Source organism: Denticeps clupeoides, chromosome 2, assembly GCF_900700375.1.
Source record: "Denticeps clupeoides chromosome 2, fDenClu1.1, whole genome shotgun sequence".
NCBI lineage: Eukaryota > Metazoa > Chordata > Actinopteri > Clupeiformes > Denticipitidae > Denticeps > Denticeps clupeoides.
In genome coordinates, this window is record NC_041708.1 from 29134977 (window position 1) to 29153340 (window position 18364).

General features: G+C 44.5%; 2 protein-coding genes across 2 annotated transcripts; one reads left to right on the forward strand and one right to left on the reverse strand.

The window, feature by feature from the left end:
• Positions 1–184: 184 nt before the first annotated feature.
• On the reverse strand, positions 185–8912 carry abcf2b (ATP-binding cassette, sub-family F (GCN20), member 2b). Its single transcript, XM_028966827.1, has 15 exons — positions 8454–8912; positions 7394–7540; positions 6125–6337; positions 5779–5961; positions 5495–5666; positions 5262–5357; positions 4797–4899; positions 3968–4063; positions 3593–3712; positions 1683–1772; positions 1481–1591; positions 1250–1312; positions 994–1122; positions 611–814; positions 185–492 (listed from the first exon to the last, which is right to left on the reverse strand). The coding sequence occupies exons 2-15, from the start codon at positions 7530–7532 to the stop codon at positions 376–378; spliced, it is 1836 nt and encodes a 611-aa protein (XP_028822660.1). The 5' UTR covers positions 7533–7540; positions 8454–8912; the 3' UTR covers positions 185–375.
• Positions 8913–9617: 705 nt separating this feature from the next.
• On the forward strand, positions 9618–17847 carry chpf2 (chondroitin polymerizing factor 2). The gene is made up of 4 exons (XM_028966826.1): positions 9618–11232; positions 12226–12790; positions 15387–15569; positions 16288–17847. The coding sequence occupies exons 1-4, from the start codon at positions 10955–10957 to the stop codon at positions 17563–17565; spliced, it is 2304 nt and encodes a 767-aa protein (XP_028822659.1). The 5' UTR covers positions 9618–10954; the 3' UTR covers positions 17566–17847.
• Positions 17848–18364: the final 517 nt, after the last annotated feature.

Here is an 18364-nt window from a genome sequence, read left to right on the forward strand (position 1 = left end):
AACCACTTCTGTAATACTTACCTAGCAATCTGCTGTTAATTTATTTCTGAATGTACTGTTTATATTTCATGTAATGCTACATAAGATTGAAATGAATGCACGGGAAATCGAAGACCCTCAGTTTTCCCCACTCAATAGCACTGCAGCCTTTCACTGATGACAGAGTCGCCCCTCTAACATTCTCTGATGAAAACAGTGGAATTTTATTGGCCGAAATGCACCACTGAGTTATGACAACACAATGGAATGCAGTCCACGATGCATTTTGAAATGCTTCACGTACATCCAATCCAAACGGTTCTGTTGCTCATGCTCTGGCGGGTGTGGCAGAATAGTCTCCATAGCAGACAGAGAAAGTCCCAGCCAATGGGCACTTTAGATATCATGTGCCTGTTTATCAATTTTCGATTTTAAGTGCTCTTTGTATGCCAAGATGTCTCTATTCCATTTGGTAATGGTCTGCTTCTCACAAATCCAGATCTCCTTGGCAACCTGAAGACATTAAAACAAGGCCAAGATACAACTAAGAAAAACAAGAATGTTGTTATCATGTCTTAATTAATGCACAAATGTGCTTTCTTAACTCCTGCAAGGTATGTAACTACAATACCTGTTGAATGAGCCGGAAGTCGTGGCTGACAAGCATCATGCCTCCCTCAAAATCACTGATTGCATCTGCCAGAGCATCGATGGTCTCAATGTCAAGGTGGTTGGTAGGTTCATCAAGAAACAGCATGTGTGGGTTCTGCATGGCCAGCCAGGCAAAGCACACCCGGCACTTTTGACCATCTGACAGGTTTCTGATGGGGCTTACCTGTAAAGACGAGGGTAGTTTGGCATAAAAAAAAATCATTCTACTCCTCTGTAGCAATAAAATTAAGTTTAATTTATTGTTATTATAAACAGCACCTCCTTCCCATTAAAAGAATCAATATCAATTATATCCCAAACCCCCACTGCGGTCTTCCCCTGGTGAGCTAAAATACCACCCACCTGCTGTTTTCCAGTCAGGCCATATCTACCAATGATTTTCCTCATCTCCTCCTTCTCCTTGATCTCAGGATAGCATTTCATCATGTAGTCCAGGGGTGAGAGGTCCAGTTCCAGTTGCTCAGTCAGGTGCTGTAGGTAAAGAGAAGCAGAGTGTGAAACCATGCCAGAGATCCGGGCCTGAGCAACTTCACACTGCCATAATATAGCTGGGTTACACCAGCAGGCTTTAGAAACAATAATTTACATGAAAGCCTACCTGGTGATACCTGCCTATTTTCACGTGTGAATGCTTTCTGATCATTCCATCTGTGGGGAGCAACTAGCAAGAAGCACAAAGAGAAATATCAATTTAGCATCCAGCATGCTCTTGTGTAACCTTATATTATGGGCAGGGCGTAAACAAAAGAAGATGGTAGGGACGGAATACCACTGAGACACAAATACACTTTGATTTTGAACAAACATGTTTACAGTTATGTAACCTCACCTCTCCCATCAGTAGCTTGAGCAGAGTAGACTTGCCAGCTCCGTTAGGGCCCACCAGTGCAACCCGAGTGTCCAGGTCAATTCCAAACTCAAGCTTTTTGTATATACATGGCTGTAAGATAAGCAAACATTACAAATGATACATGTGTGAAACTCAGTTGTTCTGGAATCGAATCAAATCAGAAAAGAAAATAAGAACAGACCGTGTCATTAGAGTATCTGAAGCTGACATTCTGGACCATGATGACAGGAGGCGGGATCTTCCCACAGGCAGGAAAGTAAAACGACAAGGTCTGTAAGAAAGGCAGAATGACAATTAAGTAATAGAAAGAATTATTTTATATAGCAAATTTTTCAAAAGAACAATGGAAAGTATCGAATTACATTTACTCGAGTAGTATTTAGTAGGAAATTTTACTTTTTCAAGTACATTTTTTCTAACTATTTTACTTTGCTACATTAGAATGACAACTTGCCTGCTGCTAGAGAATGTTGTTCAGATAATTAGCATTGGTTTTTCAACGCTGAGTGTCTGTACCCTAAACCTTGAGTGTCTGTACCCGCTTGTTCAATAGGGGTGTTGAAATTAATCATTGTAGCAAAGCGTCCACACATGTGTACAGTTCTCAATCTGCACACAGTCTAAATAGTCCCATCAGGGTCATGTGAAATGGGATGTTTAGTTTAATTCAGTTGAATACAAATGTATTTCAGTTGAATTTGAATTCTGTAAAGAATACATTTACATTTACAGCATTTATCAGACGCCCTTATCCAGAGCGACTTACAATCAGTAGTTACAGGGACAGTCCCCCTGGAGCAACTTGGAGTTAAGTGTCTTGCTCAGGGACACAATGGTAGTCAGTGGGATTTGAACCTGGGTCTTCTGGTTCACAGGCGAGTGTGTTACTGCTTAAGATGTCACAATAATGTTTTTACACTCAGTATTGCTGTTCACTTTCTATTTGAAAAAAGGTTTTGACATGCAACTGTTTAACAATTTTTACCTGAATAAATAATAAAAATAATGTTAATAGAAAGGTATTGGACATTAAATAAATGATTGTTCTATAAATCAGGTCTATAGTTACATCTATATTATATATAAATAACACTATAGTTACAGTGTTATTTAATTTAATCTTAACAATAGAGGTATTGAACACAATCTTTGTATTGTTCTCTTTCAAAGTGATTGACTAACCTTTTTCAAAAGAAAAAGTCTGATAAAACACTGAAACTTAATCACTGTTGATTTGTATTAGAGAAAAAAATTATGTCAGTTCCATTCTTTACCCTCAGTCACTGCAGTGAAATTAGACATTTTGTTTTGAAAAGTTACTAGTATTTAAAGCCAACCATCTTGGAAGAGAACAACAACATTTTTCTGCTCATTGTAGCAAATAACAGCATCCACACAGGCGTACGAGACCTTAACTCTTGTGTTTGTATACATCATGTGACCATGTAGAAATTACGATTAGAAATAATCAGAATAGAATAGAGTCATGAGACCAGTGAAGGTTCACACCTCTACTGTTCACTGACAACCCCTGTTCAGAACAAGTAGTCTTGGTCATATTTCCTTATCATAGGATGATATATTCTCACATAATCATCTCTCTCTCTCTCTCTCTCTCTCTCTCTCTCTCTCCAAATAGGCTAAATAATTTTATTGAATTGTCTGTGCCATGTATCCAATCTTTTATTCTACAATCTGAGAAATTAACAGCAACAACAACAACATAATACGAGTTCCCCTAGCCTTCTATGGTCCTGCAGTCGCTAGAAATTGCAATATGTATGAAGAGTGTTTTGGCCGTTCTGCTTCGCCATTCAGAGAGCGGCAGCTCAGACGGTCGGATCTGGAATTTGGCCCCTTAAGATGTCATATAGGGAAAGACTGTAGCTGAAGTAATTTCTGTGAAATGCCCCCTCACTTCTATAGGCCTCGCTCCTCCTCATTAGCTTAGTATTAGTAGTCACTTTCAATAAGAAAACTAGTTTATATTTAATATAATGGTAACAAGTTTACTGTACATAAACATCCCAAACAATGCAACACAATACTGATACAGAATGTACTCTCCTCTTCCTAAGCAATCACACTCACCTTATCAGAGACCACTCGTTCAGTCAGGCCTGAGGCCACCATCTTCTGCAGTGTCTTTTCTTTGCTCTGTGCCTGGCGGGCGAGCTTAGCTGAGCCGTGACCAAACCGTGCTATGTAGTTCTGCATCAGAGAGAGAGGGTAAAAGTGATCAGGTATAATTTAAACTACGCATTAAGTTCTGTAATCAATGTTAGGGATGATGGACCCAGACAGCAGCCTGAGGGCCTTGACCGCTCACTAGTGCTGTGTGATTAAATGACTCACGAGTTACGAATCTGAGGTCTCCATTGAACCAAATACGATTCAAAAACTTCAATTGACTCAGAGTGAGCCGGATTCTAAAGAGGGTCAGAGTATTGCAGCCCTAACGCTCACCTTCATGTGTGCTATTTGGTCTTGCTCCCAGTTGTAGCGTTTCATTTGGTTCTCCTCCAGCTCCTCCCTAGTCTTCACATACTGGTCGTAGTTCCCCTTCAAACAAGAACAGACTTTCACATCACACTGACTGGCAGTAAATCTGCCATGGGCTCCTCAAAGACTTACTTTTTTATGTCAAAAGTAACGCATGAGTGAATATGACAGCTCCTACCAACACCCACCACTTTCTCAGAAACACCTACCCCCCTAGGTACACAATGCAAATGTAAAAACTAGATTCCTCTAGATCTTCTTAAAATTTCCCATGACATGAAAATTTCCCTTTGTGAGATTATTTGACATTAATACAAGTTCCGCTAGCCTTTCTATGGTCCTGCAATGGCTAGAAATGGTGATAGAAATGGTAATTTAAGCAATTTCCTTTGGGATTAATAAAGTTTTCTGATTCTGATATGTACAAGTGTGACAATCAGTAGTTACAGGGACAGTAGTAAGTGGGATTTGAACCTGGGTCTTCTGGTTCATAGGCAAGTGTGTTACCCACTAGGCTACTACCACTAGACTACTAATCATCAAATTTTGGAAAGAGACTTCAGTTTCTGTAAACTGAAAGTGTATTTATAAGTTATAAACTCATTTAATTGGCATTTAACCCCATAGACTATATAATGGTGCGTATGTTCATAAATAGCAAGAGCCTTTAAAGTGCAAGGCCTTTCCTTTTATGGCTGCTGATGAGCATCCAACTGGCAATTGGTGTTTGTCCAGGAATACTGAGGCTAGCAGCCTTTCTGAGAATAGCATCCTACTCTTTATAGTGTCTTACCGTGTAATACTTTAGTTTCCTCTGGTGCAGGTGAATAATATTGGTGCAGACACCATTCAGGAAGTCTTGTGAATGCGATATGAGCACAAGGATTCGCTTGAACCTGACCAAAAAAATAAATAAATACTCAAATATACTGTACTACAAAACCACGGTTCAGTAAGAACACATCAACTAACAGGAAAGCAGATGGTATGGGGGGGGGGTGTTGTTACATAATACCAAATATTATCTATTTACATTTGATCAATTTCGCAATTTGTTTGGGTTACGTGTCTTTCTCAGGTACATAAGTAAGGGTTGTGACTTTGTGGTCTTCAGGTTCACAGATGAGTGTCTTACCCACTAGGCTACTACCACCACCTAATCATACTGCCCCTGGGTTCTACAGATCTAGACAATACGTTACAATTAAAGTCTATAAAGCAGTACATTTTAGACAAAGAAAAATTATAAAGAACTCACGATTTCAACTCCTCCTCCAACCAGACGCAAGCATCCAAGTCTAAGTGGTTGGTGGGCTCATCAAGCAGCAACATGAAGGGTTTGATGAACAAAGCTCTGAGAGATCATGTGAGCAAGACAGAAAATGTTAACATCCACCATCCAATCAAATACAGAACATCTACAAAATTATAGCTACAAATACCACAATACAAAAAGAAAAATATCTAGTTTCAGTGGCACAATGATCCAACCTGGCCAGGGACACACGCATTCTCCAGCCACCACTGAAGTCCTTCAGCTTCTTGCGCTGCATGGCGGGAGAGAATCCCAGGCCGTGGAGGATGCGGGAGGCACGTACTTCGGCCTTGTCTGCGTCTAGCTCCTCTAACCTCTCGTACAGCTCCATTAGCTTCTCACACTCAGCTGCAGAGGCGACAAAGTGTTAACTGAATTCCTTACACCCTTAATTACGGAGATGTGTATTTTAAGAGCAAGAAGACATATACAAAGAATGATGTTATAGTATGGTACATACAGTCCTCGTGTGCTAGCCTCTCTGCCTCCTTCTCCAGTTTTATTCTCTCCTCGTCAACCTCCATAACACACTGCATTGCAGTCTTCTCACTGGGTGCCATCTCACGGGTCAGGTGAAAAATGTCTATGTGTTCTGGAATAGGAACCTCACGGTGCCCAATAGCGGATAGCAGCATGGACTTGCCTGAAGGAGAGACACCACAATTCAGGTAATAATAACAGGAGCCATCTTTTTAAGAAGCTAACCTACTTTATTTAACATAAAGTAAACTCAAAAGCACATAATCAAATTAGCCATTGTCGAAATCTTCCCAGTTGCTCCCGACATTGTTTAGCTGCTACTGCACCTGTGCCATTGAGGCCAATGAGGCCATAGCGGCGGCCGGAGTTGAGCTCCAGGCTGGTGTCACTCAGCAGCTCCTGCCCATGGAAGGTTAGTGACAGGCTGCTGATGTGGACGTCGGTGCTGTTGGGATGGGACGCCAGCACCCCTGTCACTGCCCGCGCCTCCATCTTTTGCAGTTCAAACTCATCTAGTTCCTTTGTCAGGGCTGCCACATCTGTGATAAGGAAGACAAAAGACATATTGACAATAAGATACTGTTAGGAATTTTCTTTGGGTCCTGAACTCACATTATAGCCTAAAATGGCAGGTATGCTTTTCTTATACAGGTCAACAATCACTAAAGATCCCCAATTATGAAAATTTCACTTGGTGAGATTATTTAAAATTAATAGTCTAATCTGTCTGAGGTCCTGCACTGGACAAAAATGGTGATTGTAAAAAGCATGCTTTGGCCTTCTGCTTCGCCGTTCAGAGAGCGGCAGCTCAGACGGTCGAATCTGGAATGTCTCTGGACGGTCAGATCTGGAATTTGACACCCTTGCCCTAATCTCCACTGACCACCATGGCTTGAAAATGTGCAAAGCATTGCAGTTACTCAGTGACTGGATGTCAAAATGAGCACAAATGTATTTCTTGAGTTCCATCACGTGAGACTCTGATGGTAGTAGCCTAGTGGGTAACACACTCGTCTATGAACCAGAAGACCCAGGTTCAAATCCCACTTACTACCATTGTGTCCCTGAGCAAGACACTTAACCCTAAGTTTCGCCTGGGGGACTGTCCCTGTAACTACTGATTTTAAGTTGCTCTGGATAAGGGCATCTGATAAATGCTTTAAATGTAAATGATGAACCAGTGGGTTCATTTAATTATTTTCTGGAAAAACGCCTACACAACTTCTTGTTTGCGCCAAACATTGTCATTGGTGAATGGTGTTAATGATGTCATTTTCACAAATGCCCACTAATTTTCTAAAACTACATACACTGAAAAGGCACATCCTGGGGAAATCTCATTGTGTGACTGTCAAAAAATTGGCTGTAATTCTGCACCAAACCTGAATTTTGGAAAGAGACTATACAGTATAAGACCTATATAAAAGTAAAATAATTTTTCATAATAGCAGACCTTGGAAAAAAAGTAGCTAATTATTTTGGGTACAATTATAATAATAATAATTAATATATGGCGTGGGCCATTACATGCATTACCAGACTCCCCAAAATGTCACAATGCATTTCTCAACTTGTGTAGAAGAATGCTCACACACCCCCATTTGTAATGCCATTCTCCTGCATCTCCGTCTGCTCTCCATCTCCATTAAGTTCATCTGTCTTTTTCACACGTTGCCGGGCCTTGGCTGCCTCCTTCTTCTTCGCCGCCTTCTTCTTGGCCAGGTCAGAGGGCATGAGTGCAGCTAAAGTTGTGCACAGAGTATGAACTTAGATGCAGGGTTGCTGATTATTGTACATATTGTTGAGAGATTATCGTTAATATCTCTCATTGACACGAAACAGTTGCACAATGGGTGAACATGACATTCAAAACCCTTTGAGCTGGGACACGATTCGTAAAAAAAAAAAAAAGAAAAATAGTGAAGATGAACTGTGTTGTGACTGGTCAGTTCCTTTTAACCATTCGGCTTGTGAGCCAAGCACAGCACCAATTCTCCTAATAAACTTAATTTACAGCGCAGGACACTGTGACAGCTGCCATTAGAAAAACATTTATGTCCATGTCCATGTCACCAAATGGAATCATTACGTCGTTGTGCAATGGACGTTCCGTGACAACCGTGTGAAGAAGTTAACACATGGTCCATTTATCTGCTGCTGGCCTTAAATGCTAAATGGCTGGCGGAATAGAAATATGAAACCAGTTAGGAACATTTTCGCTATAAAAAAAATAAAAAGTTAAGATACAAGCTCTATACCATTCGGCTGACAACTCGAAGAGAGAGAAAAAAAACAACGCTTATTGTTAGCTGTCTGTCTACTGTGGGGCTCAGTCATTTTCTGTAGTTTAACACATTCTGGACATACACTAGTCCGAAAGAATACAACCAGATAATTACGAGTGAACACGGCCTAGTGTGTATGTATATATATATTCCTCGTCGGCTTTTCTTAACGCCACCAGCTAGCAGGCTAATTATATTGCGCGGTGGCCTGACGTCATTAGTAGGCGCCATCATAATGACGGCTAGAATGCCGTGTGCGCATTGTCATTTCTGTCAAAAGCCTCGAAACGTTGCCAGCAGACGGTGCCGTCGCTGTGCAGGACGCCGCCCGAGGCAGCTGTCTGGAGCGTCGAAACACGCAGGATCTTACCTGTTGTCTGCGGAGTTTTTTTCCTCTTTGGAACACTCTGTACCGACTGTGGCGACCCGTGTTCCTGTCTTCCTGGCCGGTTTGTCGGTGAATCGCCGTATATGGTCAATCTCCGCCTCTGTACTGGGAGGGACCTAGAAATAGATCTGCTCTCCCTCACTCTCACACTCACACTCACACACACACACACACACACACACACACACACAGACTCACACACTATCGCTCTCACTCTCTAGATTATAATCAGCGAGATACACAACTGATTAATTACTATTGATAATTAGCATTTACATTTACGATATTGTTGGCAGACGTCTCGCAGATGTCCAGATCGATGTATATAAATATGAAGATGTTGATATGCGGTACAGGCCAAAAGTTTCATTCTCATTCAATGTGTTTTCTTTAATTTCATGACCAATTTACGTTGGTAGATTCTCACTGAAGGCATCAAAACTATGAATGAACACATGTGGAGTTATGTACTTAACAAAAAGTGGAGACCTGGCCTCCACAGTCACCGGACCTGAACCCAATCGAGATGGTTTGTGGTGAGCTGGACCGCAGAGTGAAGGCAAAGGGGCCAACAAGTGCTAAACACCTCTGGGAACTCCTTCAAGACTGTTGGAAAAGCATTTCAGGTGACGACCTCTTGAAGCTCATCGAGAGAATGCCAAGAGTGTGCAAAGCAGCAATCAGAGCAAATGGCGGCTATTTTGAAGAAACTAGAATATAAAACATGTTTTCAGTTATTTCACCTTTTTTTGTAACTCCACATGCGTTCATTCATAGATTTGATGCCTTCAGTGAGAATCTACCAATAGTGTATTTTTCTTTATTTTCTTTATTTCATGGTCATGAAAATAAAAACACATTGAATGTGAAAGTGAGTCAAAACTTTTGGTCTATACTGTACATGCATTAATTCATGAAATACTTTAGATATTAGTAGTAGTTATAAAATATAGATGTAAAAATAAGTGTAAATTCCTGCATAAATTATGGGGCAGTGGTGGCCTAGCGGTTAAGGAAGCAGCCCCGTAATCAGAAGGTTGCCGAATCGCGATCCGCCAAGGTAACACTGAGCAAAGCACCGTCCCCACACACTGCTCCCTGGGCGCCTGTCATGTCTGCCCACTGCTCACTCAGGGTGATGGGTTAAATGCAGAGGACAAATTGCACTGTGTGCTGTGCTGCTGTGTATCACAAGTGACAATCACTTCACTTTAAATCATGACACGCCTGAGTCTGGCTGGTTGCTGAGTAATAAACGAAAAGTAAGGTGATACGTCGATGCATCACTAATGTAATTCTTGTGAAATGTGAAGAACGAGGGTGGGGCTTTAGTGACCAGGTTTCAGTCTTTTCTTCTTTGGAAAATTCACACTTGTGTCAGCCGTGGTCAAAGCCCTTATTGTTACTGGATTTCGTGACAGTTCTGTTTTTTCTAGCTCCCTTACACTATCTGATGACGCTTCTTCCGAAATCTGACGAATAGCGCAGCAGAGCTCGGGCCGAACTGAACTGAACACTTCGGCTCTTCTCACCGATCCGGATATTTCTGCTCGGATCCCTTAAAGCATCAATTTCTCCCGCACTGGGGCTACAACAATGTTTCCGCTAAGTAGACACGGACACGGACTCGTTGTATTATTACCGTACAGCTAAGGGTTAATATGGGAAAATAAATAGGTAACTATTCGTTCAAACAAGTGAGCCGTTTGGTAAGTGAGCCGTTTGGTAAGTGAGCCGTTTGCTCGCGAACGACACACCGCTCCGTTGAACATGGCTCTGTGAAAACTAGGACCTTTCCGGGGTCTGGCCCCCCACCCCCCCAGAAAAAAAAAAATACTCCCGTCTTTTTGTTTGCGTTTGGCGTTTCAGCGCGACATCACTACGTCCGGAGACTTTTAACGAGCGGCCCGACGAGTTCATGGAAACCTCGCCACCGCCGGAGACGCCGTCCGGGGCGAGAGACGCCGCGATGATGATTCTGGGTCCTTTACGGAAAACGGATCGTCGGACTAATGGAGGGAACAACAGCGCGGAGACCGGACCGTGACAACCCCGAGAGAGAGAAGGAGCTTTCGGTTTTTTTTTAACTTCGTTTTTATTTTTCTATTTAATTTTTTTTTTTTACCGACCTGTAGTTTTTAGTCCAGCATGTGGATATTTGGCGGATGTTTAACGTAACGCGCCACCATCATTTTCATCATCATCTTTTTCAGCCATTATTTTACTGCCAGTCCGGTTTCTGAGGTTAACGTCCTCTTTAAAGTTGGTGTCATCGCACTCATTTAAACTCCTTGTAACCAAAAAGAGTTGAACTGTAATATTTCCCACTGCTGGTGGTCATGATATAGTCGCTTCTTATCAGCGCCGATTAAAAGGCGAATATTGGATGGAGACGAGACGCGGGCGGCGCACAGGGGCAAATTAGGACAAGAAACGCGCTTTGTGACGCCACGTCGTCCGGCAGCCCCCCTGCCCGGCTGACCATGCGACTCTCGTCCGTCCTGGCGCTCTTCCGGCCTGCGCTGCCCCTCATCCTCGGCCTCTCCCTGGGCTGCAGCCTCAGCCTGCTGATGGTGTCCTGGAACCAGGGGGGCACGGAGGAGCCCTGCGCCGACGAGGCGGGCGACGGGGGGCTGTTCGCGGGGGCCCAGGTCGGGGATTCCCGGGGGAAGAGCGCGGAGGACGCCGGGAACGAGGACTTCCAGCCGCGGATTGTGCCTTACCACAAGGACCCCAACAAAGTGCCCAAGAAGGTGCTGAGGTGAGAGGAGGGGCCGGGGGAGCACAAACGGCGACACGCAGGTGGCACCTTAATCATGTGACCGCACTGGACCCCGTCAGCTGGTTTCCAGTGACACCACGCATGACGTCATTTCCTGTCAAACCTAGCCACCCTCTTACATAGAAGCACAAAAAGGTGTCTGGTCCCAGCTTCCTGTACATTTAAGAACTAAAACTAGTGTTTTGAGAACCACTCTGGTGTCAGCACGAGAAATCCGCTCCTTAATGGATTTAGAGATTAAAGATGTTCGCAAATCCTTTGGCTTGGTTGGAAACTACTCAGACAATCCTTTAATCATGACCATATCTTTGTCTCCGCTTACTTCATGTTAAAACCTCAATCTGCGAGGTTCTAAGCTTGTGTTGTTCCAGCAAGCAGCGTTGCGAGAACCCCTGAGTTTCCCCTTTTGCCAAACGGATCTTTCACTACTTCTGCCTGTGCACAGTCTCATTAAATCGCCCCGTTATCTGATTACAGTCCAGAATGGCCACGATTAACTCTTCAGACGTCCCAAATAAGATTATTCCATTTTTTTCATTATAATACGATTAATCTGGCATTCGGTGTGAATTTCAAGTTAATTGGATCTTGTTCGGAAGATGTGACGTTTTCTCCAGCTCCCTAGTCCCTTCGGATGGTCTACAGCTGTGGCTCTCCAACTTTTCCCGTAATGAGCACCGCCACCAGATGGTAAAGCAGGCCGGTTAGCTGGTCTACTCAGGTGCACATTTATTTCTAATATGCAGATTATTTTACCGCATAGACTGAACTGCAAACACACAGCAGATGGATTATGCTAATTATAATAATGACTACACTGGATTTAAACACACAGCAACTGTGAATATTGGTAAGAGGAGTACTAGAGTTTATTGGGATGTGTTGTTCACGATTTCATGAAACAAATTGCATTTATTAGTACATTTTGCTAAGAAACTGATCACGCTCGTGTGTTTGGCTTTGGATGAACAGGACGCGTTACATCCATACAGAGCTGGGCATCCGGGAGCGCCTCTTGGTGGGCATCCTGACATCGCGAGCCACCCTGAACACGCTGGCCGTGGCCGTGAACCGCACCGTGGCACATCACTTTCACCGCACCTTCTTCTTCTCCGGGCTGCGCAGCACCAAGGCCCCTCACGGCATGGCTGTTGTCACCCATGGCGACGACCGCCCCGTCTGGCTGATGTACGAGACTGTGCGATATCTGCACCAGCACCATGGGAACGAGTACGACTGGTTCTACTTGGCCCAGGACGACACGTACACGCAGGCGGAGAGATTGACGGAGCTGGTCGAACATTTGAGCGCGGGGAAAGACGTGTACATGGGCCGCGCTGAGGAGTTTATCGGCGGGGACGAGCGGCTGCGGTATTGCCACGGCGGCTACGGGTACTTGCTGTCTCGCAGCCTGCTGGCCCGTCTGCAGCCACACTTGGACACTTGCCGTAATGACATCCTGAGTGTGAGGCCTGATGAGTGGCTCGGCCGCTGCATCATCGACTACCTGGGCCTGAGCTGTGTGGAGGTTCACCAGGTAAGGCCAACGGGTCATTATCAATTCTTTTTTTTTTTAATTAATCAAGAACTTGTTTTAAACTCATCATTAAAGACATATATACATATATATTTTTAACATATATATTTTTTTATTCTGTCATTTTACATATTTCAGAATCCCTCACCTTACACATGAACAAGTCCCATGTTTAAAGCATTATGTTGTGCTTAAATAAAACGATTGCCCATGTTACTCTGGAAGAGTAATAAGTTACATTAGTTAAATTAATATACTGCTTTGACGCCCCCACAACAGAATCCTTCAACTACTATCATTTTAAAAATGTATCCACGTTATTGGGACAAGGAGAAGTCTGAAATCCAGTTTTGGGTTTTTGACTGTATTTCACACTTCGCTGGTGTAAAGGCCACTCTGTCAGCACCAGGGGTTTTTCCACAAATTTTGCTATTGTGCTGCCATGTCGGATGCTTTAATAAACGCTGTCATTTTCATGGTTTGAAGCAGTTTGCATCGCACAATTTGCACATTGTCCTTTATATCTTTTACTAAGACTAAAAATATGACACTGTTTCCTGTCGTTGAAAGTATTGTTCTTTGCACTCATCCTTTGCTGATATTCTCACATTTGAGCATGAACATCCTGCTCAGTGCCTGTATAGGACAAAACAATATTGGATTAGTAACTAATATTATTGGTGTTTCTGAAATTGAAAGGCCTTACATTACTAATTACTGCATAATAGAACATAATTACTGCTACTATCTCACAAGTCACTTGGGGCAGTTGTTGCCTAGCGGTTAAGGAAGCGGCCCCGCAATCAGAAGGTTGCCGGTTCAAATCCCGATCCACCACGGTGCCGCTGAGGTGCTACTGAGCAAAGCACCGTCCCCACACACTGCTTCCCGGGCACCTGTCTTGGCTGCCCACTGCTCACTCAGGGTGATGGGTTAAATGCAGAGGACACATTTCACTGTGTGCACCGTGTGCTGTGCTGTGCTGCTGTGTATCACAATGACAATCACTTCATTTTCATGTAGGTTGTTGTTGGTCTGGAATTTGGTTTCTGATTGGACTGGGTGCTATTTAGACATTCGAAGGAGAAATCTGTTCATTAAACAAAATAAATTTACTGAACTTGTCTCTCTTCCAGTAGTATCTGAAATATGGTCACTTATAGAAGTCGCCTTGAATTCCATTTTCATTTTTTACATTTACGGCATTTGGCAGACGCACTTATCCAGAGCGACTTACAACGTGCTTTCAAGTTACCATCAATGAAGAGATCAATTCCGGTTCACTAGGATCCCATCTATGAATACAATCTTTTTATTCACTCTTGTAGATTCTGTACACAAGTTCGACAATAAGAAAGTTACAATTTAATCTAAATATTCTCTAAAGAGGAAGGTCTTGAGCTGTCTCAGTGACTGAGCTGTTCTGACCTCGAGGGGAAGTTCATTCCACCACCGAGGGGCCAAGACGGAGAAGAGTCTAGATGAATGTTTTCCTTTTATCTTCAGAGATGGAGGGACCAGGCGAGCAGTACTGGAGGCTCGGAGTAGACGAGGTGCAGTGCGAGGTGTAATAAGGGCTGTGAGGTAGGATGGTGCTACTCCATGTTTGGCTTTCTAGGCCAGCATCAGTATTTTGAACCTGATGCGTGCAGCTACTGGGAGCCAGTGGAGGGGACGTAGCAGAGGGGTGGTGTGGGAGAATTTGGGAAGGTTGAATTTGGGAAGTGCTGCTGCATTTTGTATGAGTTGTAGAGGTCGGATGGTACATAGAGGTAGACCAGCTAGAAGGGAGTTGCAGTAGTCCAGTCGTGAGATTACTAAGGACTGAACCAGTAGTTGGGTGGCCTGGGTTGACAGATAAGGGATTTGTCTGATATTGTAGAGAAGGAATCTGCATGAGCGGGAAAGATTGCTGATGTGAGTTGAGAAGGAGAGTTGGTTGTCTATTGTTACGCCAAGGTTGCGGGCTGTTGCAGAAGGAGAGAGCTGCGAGTTGTCTAGGTAAATAGCAAGATCCTGATGTGGTGAAGAATCTGCTGGAATGAATATTAGTTCAGTTTTGGTGGGATTGAGTTGGAGGTGATGGGTTGACATCCAAGACGAGATGTTGGTTAGACATGCAGAGATTTTGGAAGCAGCATGTAGATCAGAGGGAGGAAAGGAGAAGAGGAGTTGTGTGTCGTCAGCATAGCAGTGGTAGGATAATCCATGTGAGGAAATGACCTCACCAAGTGATCTCGTGTAGAGGGAGAAAAGGAGAGGACCTAGCACCGAGCCTTGAGGGACGGCAGTGGAGAGTCTACGTGAGGTAGAGGTGAATCCTTTCCAAGTCACTTGGTAAGATCGCTCATCAAGGTAGGAAGCAAACCACTGCCATGCTGAGCCCTGAATTCCAAGCCTCTTCAGGATTGACAAGAGAGTCTTGTGGTTAACGGTGTCAAATGCTGCAGAGAGGTCAAGGAGAATAAGAACCGATGACAGTTCCTTCTATCACTTTTCTATCACTCTATCACACAATTCCCTCTATCACTCTTCTCTTTGGCAGATATGATATCCTTGGGCATTTATGCGAACATAACTGGGATTATGTTTTCAGGAAATGACGTACCACTACTTTGAGCTGCAGAAGAACGCAGACCCTGATCGTGAGGACAGCCCTCAGTTCAAGAACGCCTTTACTGTCCACCCGGTGTCGGAGTCCAGCCTCATGTACCGGCTGCACAAGCGCTTCAGCCAGATCGAGCTGGACTGGACCTACGCACAGATCCAGCAGCTGCAGGTCAGTAGGCGCTTCCTGCTGGAAGCGCACTGGGTTTATTTATATAAAATATATTTAAATATTTTATATTTCTTGATTGTAGTTGATATTTCTACAATATAAATTTAATATGAAACCATATGCAAGACCTTCTCAAATGGAACCCATTATGTTAGCCCAAGACATTTACCCCAAAATCTGTTGATTCATGTGTTAGGGGCTTCAGTTGAGTCTTGTCTACTCTGAGCTCAATATTCTCTGGCCCAACGCTGGCACACAATCTGCCTCTTAGTACACACCCCAGTACCAGTGGGTGACAGGAAATGAACATTTTTCTCCATTCCGGGGAATGGCCCTCCGCTTAAACGTAAAAAGTGGCCTCTTGTTATGTCCACTAACTACTTGTTAGCCGGTATCACGGGGCCAGTGAACGCTGCTGTACGTTGTTTTAACGCTTCAGATCGTAAAAAAAAAAAACTGTTTTCAAATACACAATTTTTAGAGCAAAGGGCGGTTCTGTATTTTTGGCTAAATGATTTGAAAAAGTGAAAGAGATTTAAGATAAAATATAAAAAAATGAGTAGCATTTAGGTTTATCACAATAATAGTCATGAATGTGTAGTAATTACTAATGAATGTGTAGTAATTACTACTTCACTAATTAAACATTTAAATCATGTAAAAGTATGAGTAGTGTTTTAATTTGACACATGCTCCATGCGTTTTGCTCCTTTTTCAGCTCCAGATAAATAATCTCAGTGGACACACTCCCGAAGGCAAAGCCGGTGCCACGTGGCCCATCGGGGTCAACCCCCCGTTCCGTCCCAGAACCCGCTTTGAGGTCATCAGCTGGGAATACTTCACGGAGGAACACATCTACTCCTGCACTGACAGCTCGCCCAAATGCGAGCTTCGCGGGGCGGACTGGGCAGACATGGCCGCAATCCTGGACACGGCAGTGGAGCGCCTGAACGAGCGATACCAGCCCCTGCTGCGCTTCCAAAAACGGCGCCTGCTCAACGGCTACCGCCGCTTTGACCCGGCGCGAGGGATGGAGTATCAGCTGGACCTGGCCCTGGAGGCGTTCACCCAGAAGGGCCACAGCCAGGTCATCGCGAAGCGCGTGGGGCTCCTGCGGCCGCTGAGCACCATCGAGATCATCCCCATGCCGTATGTCACCGAGGCCACGCGAATTCAGGTCATCCTGCCTGTGACGGTGCGTGAACAGGACTACGTGAGCAATTTCCTGGACATGTACGTGATGAACGCGCTGGACACCCATGATAATGTCCTCCTCACGTTCCTGTTTGTCTATGACCCGTTCGACGCTCAGCGTGTCAGCAAGACTGACGTCTTTGCCAGCGTCAAGGCCATGATTGCTGAGGTGGAGAAACGTTACGGTGACGTGAAGATCCCCTGGATCAGCGTGAAGACGGAGGTGCCATCCCAGGTCAAACTCATGGACATCATCTCCAAGAAGCACCCGGTGGACACACTGTTCTTCGTGGCCAGCGTGTGGACGGAGGTCAACGTTGACTTCCTCAACCGCTGCCGGATGAACGCCATTAGCAACTGGCAGGTGTTCTTTCCCATCCATTTCCAGGAGTTCAGCCCCGCGCTGGTCTACCGCGACCAGCAGCCATCGGCCCCGGCCTCGTCGCCCTTCAGCTCCGAGGGGCTACGAGACGGCCGCTTTGACCGCCACGTCTTCGACGAGGCCTGCTTCTACAACGCAGACTACATGGCCGCTCGCACCAAGATGGCTGCCGACATCCTGGACAACGACGAGCTGCTGGAGAGCATGGACGTCTACGAGATATTCGTGCGCTACTCCGGTCTGCACGTCTTTCGCGCCGTCGAGCCGGCGCTAGTGCAGAAGTACGTACGCCGAGCGTGCAACCCGCGCTTCAGCGAGGACATCTACCATCGCTGCATCCTCAGCAACCTGGAGGGGCTGGGCTCCAGGGCACACCTTGCCATGGCCCTGTTTGAACAGGAGCAGGCCAACAGCACCTGATAATGGACCGAGGTGGACCCCAAACCCCGACACGAGCCCAGTGGACAGGAGGATCGGTCTTCTTTCTCCACGGGCCAGTGTGTATCACTGTACAGTACAGTATTTGAGGAACGTGACGTTCTAGCAAAGGACCCCCAACGTGGCCGGAGTGTTGCTGATAGCTCCTGCTGTATTTGAGGAACGTTCTTTAACGGTCAGTGGTCTGGCCTCTCCTGAATGCTGTACGCACTCGACTGAAGGAAGTCATGTTGACATGTTGTAATAAAAAGCTATTCAACTGTGTATTATCGTGTGTGTGTGTGTGTGTGTGTGTGTGTGTTTTCTCCTTCGGTAAATGTCCTACTTTACTTGACAAGGGTAGAAATGTTACCTTCTTGTGCTGCTTTATTTAGGTGAAATGTGATTCTTTTGTGGTCTCTTTCATGAGATGGGCCTGCCGACTTCTCCTTTTCTGCCCCTGATCCCTGCTTCATTCCTGCAAGTCGCTTCAATTTCCTGTGTTTACACAGATGCAGTTCTGACGCAGGACTAAACGGAAAAAAAAAAAAAAAAAAATCCACATGAAAAGAAAAAATAACGGGTGAAGAAATGGCTACGCACAAGTTGGCAGTGTAGTTTCTCTCTTCTGGATAGTGTCTGAAATTCTCTCCCTTTTTCTGCCATCCCACAAATATCTAATCAGCCACCAGTTTGTCTCAAATCAGGGATTTTCCTCTGACCACAACCTCAAAATGGAGCTGAAGCAGGCTTCACTCGCATGTCTCACATTTCCTTCAATGTGATTGAGGGTTATAAAAAT

Coding starts and splice junctions, on each gene's coding strand:
- abcf2b (XM_028966827.1), bottom strand. CDS start 7,532: ATGCCCTCTGACCTGGCCAAGAAGAAGGCGGCGAAGAAGAAGGAGGCA. Junction 3,713..3,967: donor ACCAAATAGCACACATGAAG/GTGAGCGTTAGG, acceptor TCTCTGATGCAG/AACTACATAGCACGGTTTGG. Junction 815..993: donor GCCTGACTGGAAAACAGCAG/GTGGGTGGTATT, acceptor TCGTCTTTACAG/GTAAGCCCCATCAGAAACCT.
- chpf2 (XM_028966826.1), top strand. CDS start 10,955: ATGCGACTCTCGTCCGTCCTGGCGCTCTTCCGGCCTGCGCTGCCCCTC. Junction 11,233..12,225: donor GTGCCCAAGAAGGTGCTGAG/GTGAGAGGAGGG, acceptor TTGGATGAACAG/GACGCGTTACATCCATACAG. Junction 12,791..15,386: donor GCTGTGTGGAGGTTCACCAG/GTAAGGCCAACG, acceptor TTATGTTTTCAG/GAAATGACGTACCACTACTT.